Source organism: Gossypium arboreum, chromosome 4 (assembly GCF_025698485.1).
Source record: "Gossypium arboreum isolate Shixiya-1 chromosome 4, ASM2569848v2, whole genome shotgun sequence".
In the NCBI taxonomy this organism is placed as follows: Eukaryota; Viridiplantae; Streptophyta; class Magnoliopsida; order Malvales; family Malvaceae; genus Gossypium; species Gossypium arboreum.
Genome location: NC_069073.1, coordinates 109,945,236 through 109,953,619, shown reverse-complemented (window position 1 = coordinate 109,953,619; position 8,384 = coordinate 109,945,236). Strand labels below are relative to the sequence as shown.

The following is an 8,384-nucleotide window of genomic DNA, read 5'->3' as shown; positions in this document are numbered from 1 at the left end:
ACAGAAAAATGAATATCAACACGAAGAATCCTTCCTATATATATAGTCTTTTCACCACCGCTTCCCTTAATCCCAAGACAATCAGTCTTATTAATACCCTTAATCATGATATTTTCCACTAACAAAGATTGACGGAACTAAATTTAAAAATCTAACTATTTACCCAACCAATCCGTAGAGTTCACATGATTACACTAGAACCAGCTTAAACAAAAAAATTTCTAATTAAGTACTTCAAATTTCAATTATTCCAAACCTTTAATATTTCCTGGTGTGACAATAAACTTTAAATTTTTATAACGATTTTGAATTTTAAAAATTATTTTGCATTTTCTTTTTTTGTAATATTTGTTGAGAAAGAGACCAATTTGATCATTTTCAAAATTGACAGGGACCAAAGAGGTATTAGACCAATATGTTATTCGAATTATTCAAATTGTAAAATTCAACTCGGCTCGATCTTGAAATTTGAATTACTAATTCGAGTAACTAAAAAAATCAAATAACTCGATTCGATTAATTCGAAATTTAAAAAAAAAATTATTCTTTCGAACCGAGTTTTGCTTACTCCTAATTGAGCACATGAACAACCACTATAATTTAGTTAAAAGTTGAAATTTTCCATTTTATTTATTTTTATTAATATTTATTATTGTACTTTTGAGCTAAAAATAAATTTACTATAATATTTTAACTTTATTTAGAATCTTGTCACTTTTGTTTGGTTAAATTTTCTCATTAGAATTTGATTTTGATTGAATTTTACTATTCAATTTTAATTTAAAATAATTTGAAGATAAATTTAATAAAAATAATATTTTAATTTAATACTTAAAATGATAAATTAGTATAATATCAACAATTAATAAAAGAAGTTATATATAAAGAAAGTAAAGTTAATATTTTTATTTTTTTATTTTTCTGGTTTTTATTAAATAAAAATAAGTTTTAATTTATTGTTTTTAATAGTTTATAAATTAACTTATTGTTAATATTAAAATAAAACATTTGAATTAATAATTTTGTTAAATTTTAGTTTCAAATCATCAATATTAAGTGATAAAATTTAATTAGAAATCAAAATTAATGGCAAAATTCAATAAAATTAAAAAATGTAATGGTGAAATTCAGTTATATAAAAGTTGTGCAACAAATTTAAGCATATTTTCAAAATATAATGATAAATATTAATAAAAATTTCAATATTCACTATTAATATGGTCGCAAATTATTATTTTAACCCAATAATTAATTTAAGAAACTTTAGTAGGATAGAGCGCTTAGGATATGAAATTAGTTTTCTACCATTTTATAATAATAAAAAATGAAGGAGAAAAGTGTGGTTGCATGGGGTGCTTGGCCACATGGGTAATTGAATATTAATGTCAAAACTGTACAGATTTAGCTGTCTTTGACTTCTTCACATGCAAACATTCCAAGAATAATCATCAAATTCAATATGAATTAAATTTTGTCGGCAATTCAATGTTAACGTCAAAACTGTACTCCTGCATCCCTTTTTATTCATAAACCCACTTCAAATATTTTATATATTCATAATAATAATTTCATATTGTTGGTCAATTAACTATATTTTTAATTTAAATTAATATCCATCATCAAGATATATATATATATATATAATTTGCATTAATATTTTTATGGTTATGATAATCAAAATCTTGATGGACCAGTCTTCTCCTTCATCTTCAAGTAAAGGAAAAGTATATAATGTATATTTAAAAATCATCCATAAAATATGCAAAAATAACCATGGACCATACAGTTAGCAAATTTCCAAGAAAAAGAAACAAAAAGCGAGACGTACTGTTATTTCATGTAATTATTTTCTTTTTTAAAAATGAGATTCTAGTTTTCCTTTTTGTTCAAATCAATAAATATTTTAGACATGTCGGTGAATTTTATAAGTAGGATTAATATTTGCAGCCGGCCATAAACACGGTTTATAGCGTTATACGTTGTAATGAAAAAGTGTGATTAAAGAATAAATTAATTTTTACAGTTTAAAATATAGGACAATAATATGTGCTGCCAAGTGTATCTCATATTGATAAAATTTTTAATAAAAAAATTAATTTACTATTTGATTCAATTACATAGACTAATTTACTAATTTTTCAAACAGAAAAAACAAAAGGTAATCCAGGTTGTCACGATACTTTCACCCGGTTATGAAACAGAAGACATATAAATATATAAACCAGCAGCTAATAATGATTTGACTTTAAGTGAAAAAATGAAATCAGATTACATAGTCAAGGCACACAAAAGAATTACTTCTGCCTCTGCCAGTTGATGATGAAAAAAGCCATGTACGTAATGGACAAAAACTAGTGCCAACCTGCAACCTCATCTACACACACCAATCAATGGCAAAACCACTTGATATTTAATTTCTCTATCCCAGGATGAAAAGAAATATATAAAAAAGCTTGTATGGGAAAAATGGAGGGGAACCCAATTATAACAAGTTGTTAATATTATCGATTACCCATGAATCATATAAAGTAAAAGAAAAGGTTAGTGAAAAAGGGAGTAAAAGTAAGAAATCTATGAGAGACCCTACTTGTCACAATCATATGAAACATTATTCACAAAGTTCACATTTCAGATATAGCTACAGAAAACTTTTTTTTTTTTGTTTATATATATCTTTTCATTTTTGAGTATGCATGGACATCAATCTTGAGTCCTTTGTTTCTTGTTTGAAGGTGCTTAATTAGATAGCTAGGATGCATATAACATACCCCCACATGATCCTTTGGTATTATCATCTTACCACTAACACCAGATATTTTTAACTCCTTGAAAGTGAAATCTCTCATAAAGTTAATTATTGTACAAGATTCCTAATATCATCATGTCTATATATATATAGTATTAATCCCAAATGCATAAAATATTATATGAAATGAAAGGAGATAAAGAAATTAAACTCCAAGGTTTGGTTTCCTTGATTGAGTTGGTTAGATTTAAGAATCATGCAAATCTATAAATCTATATGAATAATATAGTTAAGGGATATGCTTAATCCATATCTATATATATACATGCACTTATATATATATACACATATAAGCAAAATGAAACTTAAATTTAGGTTCACATAAATAAATAGAACATGAATTATTCTGGTAGTGACAAATATGAACAAGTATGAACATAAAAAGATATTGGGGCTGATGACTAATCCACATAAATGATATATTATTATTAATTATTATATGTGCCATTAATATAAATGGAATATAGCTTCTAAGTTGTGCTAGCTAGGTAATACTGGTATATAAAAATCAGTACTCATGTTAAATATCAAAACTATTCGATATCTGATAACTATACTAAATTTCAATTAAATTCAGAACTAAACCACATCAAATCCTTAAACAAAAGTAAAGTTCTCTCAACATTTTTTTTTTCACAAAAATTGAATTTAAAACTTTATTTAATGAGTAAGAGTCATTCCATCTCCACCTACTCTTCTAGAGCCTTTCATCTTTTTCATTGACATCTTTTAGTTTGTGTAGTGGGGATACAATCTAGAGAGTATGGTTCATATGTATATATATATATAATACGTCAGAAAATGCACAAGGCACAAGGCATCTAATCCAAGAAAGTCAACCACATGTTTTGACATCCCTAAGGTCGATATTGATGTAATTCAAGAAAGAAAAAAAGTACTAATATCCTTCAAACAACTTTAGGGTTGATGGAAACCCATGAAACAAATTCTTAAAAATGAAAATGAAAATCTAGCTGCTGAAGCTCCCACACATGCGTTCATGAATGTGCATGTATATATATATGTATGAATGTAGACATGCAGATATCTATGTAAGTGAAAGGTGCCACACTTTGAAGAAGTTGAGAGGCATTAACAAGAATAATGGAGCATTTTCAACAGTGTCCACTACAAATCTATGTATATTTGTTCCATATATAGATAGAATATTCACTTTGATAAGCATTACCTGGAAACACTATCGTTTGTGGATCGATTGCTGTAGATTAATTGTTTTAATTTCTTCAACTACCACCAACATATATCTAGACCTTGGAGCCTTTTTTGTTCATGGTCGCCTCTTAATAATGATAAAAAAAAAAAAAAAAGAATGCCAAATGAAGAAGAAACTAATTAAAAATATCTATAAAAAAATAATAAAAAAACTTCCTCTTCCCAGAAAAACATGAAAATTAAACAAGTGACCTGAATCGTTAGTAATTAGTATTTCAATACACAATACTTACAGGTCATCCATAAAATGAGACTGCTGGGGAGACTAGAGTGAATCTTCGGGAGTTGCACTACATTTGATCTTCTCTTCTAAGCTTGTTTAAAAGTGCAGTAATGAGAGCATCTCTCTTCTCAGCCCTAGCTTCTTCCCTTACTCTCCTTTGTTCTTCCCTTTCCCTCCATCTTCTCTCCATCATTATCCTCTCGTTTTCAAGGGCTTCCATGGTTTGCCTCCACTCCATTTCCTTCATCCGCCTCTCGTTTTCTCTCGACTCCAAAGCTTCCCTCCATTGCATTTCCATCTGCAACTGTTGCCTCATGAAGTTCGCTAACATTTCCTTTATATTAATGCTGCCGCTCGTACTACTACTCCCACCACCAGTTTTCCCTTTCTTCTTCTTCCTAAAGCTGTACTCGTTTTCCTCCGTATCGTCTTCCTCGTCGGAAGATAGCTGCGCCTGTGCTGCCTTTTTTTTCGACCCCGTAGCTCCTCCGCCTTCACTTTCCGAACATAGAACACTTTGCATCCTCGCCGTGAATATGGCCTGCAACTCGTCGTAAAACGGGAACTGTTGCCGCACAATTTCTGCGTCAACCGTTCCACATCCCTGAATAGGGTTTTACTTTTTCATTCAAGTTAAAAACAAAAACAGGGAAATAAAAAGAAAAAGGGTTGAATAGTGAATCGAATATTTGGTACCTTGTAACGAGTAAAGAGGTTTTTCCACTTGCACTTGCACTGTTCAGCGCTTCGATTATAACCCTTTTCCCTCATCCTGGTGGAGATAACTTCCCAAAGCAGCTTGTTCCTTTTGGTCTCCATGAAACTTTGATCCAGCTCTGCTCTGATCATTAAAAAATCCTTTGTCTCTTGAACACTCCATTGAGGAAACCTATCAGCTTCAACGTTGACACTTACAGGCTGTTGTTGTTGCTGCAGATGTTGCTGCTGCTGATGATGATGATGGCGATGATGTCCCTCCATAAACAACTATTAAACGCAAAACCAGACAAATCCCCTGAGATTATTAAGTTTTTTTTCTTTACACCCAACAAAAGATTACTGATCCAGAAAAGGAAAAAAAGAAAGAAAAAGATAGAGACAAAAAAAAAAAAAACCAGGAAAGATTTATGTGGATATGGTGTGAACACAACAAGTGTGAACCATCGAGAAGAAGAAACCCTGAAGAAACCTCAACCAAAAAATAAAATTTTAAAAAATTAAGAAAAAAAACAGGAGAAAGATCGATAGATATGTAAAGAGCTTAGGTGTCAAAGTGGAGCCTTTTTATTATTCGTTCAGATTCAAGAAAATGAAAACTATAGGTATTTCTAAAAAATAGTATTCAATAATTATATTAAATTAATTACAACTAAATTAGAAAAAATCGAGGCTTTAAACAAATATATATATTTGCCCTTAAATTCCTCTCATTCTTTTTTCCCTTACCAATACAATAGTCTCTCTCTCCGTCTCTATCTGTCTACGCGTAAACTCTTTTATCTCTTTTTCATTTCTTTTCACTTTTTAAATATTATTATTGATTTTTTTTTTTTTTGTGGACTATTTGTTCCCATTGCGTTCACGCGGCGTCACGCTGACGATCCAGGATTTTATATTTTTAACTTACTTTCAATGTATATTGTTAATACTAAATATAATTTTAAATTAAATTCTTGTTACAAAGAAGCAAATATTAGTATAATTAGATCTACATTCGGCTCGAAAAATAAAAAGATTTAAAAAATATATAAATTCAAAAAATGGGCTTGGGTAAAAACAAAATGTTCGTTTTTTAAACGGGTCTAAGTTCAGGTAAACTTTTTTTGTCCTAGGTCAACTTGAATTTGTAAAAAAAAAAAAGAAAGAAGTTATTGCTTTTTGCTATTGTTTTAGTTTCGTATCGCTATTATATTGTTACTATTTTATTGTTATTGTTTCAATATTGTATAACTCTTATTTTATTATTAATTTTACTACTATTTTAAATACATTTACTTACTAAGTTATACTTATCTTAGTGTCATTTAAGTATAAATATGTATTATATTTTAAAAAATTATATAATAATAATATAAAAAATTTACTATGGGTGAGTCAATCGTGGGTTTTAGCATTTTTATCTGTATCGGACTTAACCAAAGTTTTAGGCTCATTTTTTAGATCAAACCAATCCTAAGCTTAAAAATCTATTATGACCTAACCCGACCCGACTCATGATCACCTCTAAGTACAAGTATATTTTTCTCTTTTCATTTTTAAGTAAAATAATAATGTAATAGAATTTAATTTTAGATCACATGAATTTTAAATTTTAGCTTTTCACTTTATTTTAATGTAAAATTTTTATACATATATTTTTACATGGTATTTCTAGCCCACAATCATGGGCGATCATGACATACCCACTATTAGGATAAAAAATTAGTTTAAAAATATATTTATTAAAAACTTATGAAAAATAAAGGCCTGTAAATAGTTCTTAAATTTAAAAAAATAAAAATTAAGTTCCTACTTTTTTTCTTTTTCACTCAATTAGGTACTTGAATTTTTTAAATGCATAAAAAAAGTCCTCAAACTTTTTCAAAAAATACGATTAAGTCCTTATATTTTTTTTGCACTTATAAGTACTGTCAAAATCAAAAAGGTTATTTGGCGGTTAACTTTAACGGTTGACCGTTAAAGTTAATCTCCACTAATTTTTTCAATTAAAATCATCGCGTGTTACAACCACGGCATAACATGTGGCAAAAGAATGATAAAAATAAAAATCAATAAAAGTTATAAAAATCATAAGAAATTATAAAATAATTTAAAATTTTATAAAAATCATAAGAAATTATAAAATATGTAGAAATATAGGAAAAATTATAAAATATTATAAATCGTAAGAAAATTATAAAAAATGTAAAGAAATATAAAATTCGTAAAAAAAATTATAAAGAATTATCGTACCAAAAGAAACATTTTATAATTTTTTTATAATTTTTATTGATTTTTTTATCATTTTTCGCCACATGACACGTGTCGCGACACGTGATAGCCTTAACTAAAAAATGGAGTCGTTAACTTTAACAGTCAACAGTTAAAGTTAATAGTTAAAGGGTCTTTTGATGCATTTTATATTTTTATAAAATTTTACAATTTTTTATGATTTTTTAATTTTATATCATTTTAATATTTTTATATTTTTATTAAAATTTAATAATTTTATAACTTTTATTTATTTTTATTTTTATAATTCTTTTACCACATGTCACACTGTACTGTGGTTGTGACACGAGTGACTTTAACTGAAAAAAATTAGGGATAGTCAACTTTAACAATCAACTATTAAAGTTAACGGTCAAAAGGTCTTTTTAATGCATTTTAACAGTTTAAATATCTAATTGAGTATAATAATAAAAAAAGGCAAAGACTCAATTACTTTTCTTTTTTTAAATTTGAGAATTTTTACAATCTTAAACCATAAATAAAGTAAAACTTTGTTTAACATAAGTTTTATTAAATTAATATATATAAATCTTCAACATAAAATAATTTACTTTATAAAAATATGAACCTTTTAATTATCTCAATTAAAACCTGATTAATGAGTTAAAACAGACTAGTGTAATAACTAATGGCAAACATTTTGGTATTTTTCTGTTTTGAAACCGTTTGAAGACGTGAAGGTGACAAAGATGGCTTTCCCTGTGTGTACGTGGAGGCAGTAACGCTTTTTACATTTTTTTTGCATGGATTTCCAGATATAAATGTAAGAATATCAAATTAAAAACCAACTTTTTTTCTTTTTACAAGCATTTTACAAAAATGTTTTACAACATTTTAAAAATAAACTATTATCTAAATTAAGTTTAAAATATTTTATATTTTTATATCCATTTTACGGTTTATTTTCGAGGTTCATAGTTATATCTCTTAATAATTATGTTTTCAAAATCTAAACTTACATCTAGTGGCGGAGTTAGGATGTTAATTTTAGGGGCCAAGCTAAAATTAGATGTGTTACATAACAATCGATTCAAAAGAAGCAATATTCTAACATAATAATCGGTTTAAACGTATAAATAATCGATTCAAAAGAATCAATATTCCGATATAACAATCGATTTAAACATATAA

General features: G+C 27.4%; 1 protein-coding gene across 2 annotated transcripts; it reads right to left on the bottom strand.

Moving 5' to 3' along the window:
• Positions 1-2,077: 2,077 nt before the first annotated feature.
• Positions 2,078-5,726, bottom strand: LOC108459566 (trihelix transcription factor GT-3b-like). 2 transcript variants are annotated; one of them, XR_008281316.1, is made up of 4 exons: positions 4,959-5,726; positions 4,273-4,866; positions 3,996-4,106; positions 2,078-2,374 (listed from the first exon to the last, which is right to left on the bottom strand). XR_008281316.1 is itself a non-coding variant. In XM_017758953.2 (2 exons), the coding sequence occupies exons 1-2, from the start codon at positions 5,241-5,243 to the stop codon at positions 4,330-4,332; spliced, it is 822 nt and encodes a 273-aa protein (XP_017614442.1). In that variant the 5' UTR covers positions 5,244-5,725; the 3' UTR covers positions 4,160-4,329. The 2 variants fall into 2 exon arrangements, 1 of the variants encoding a protein (XP_017614442.1); XM_017758953.2 differs by lacking the exons at positions 2,078-2,374; positions 3,996-4,106 and having other exon boundaries at positions 4,160-4,866; positions 4,959-5,725.
• Between the last annotated feature and the right edge of the window lie 2,658 nt (positions 5,727-8,384).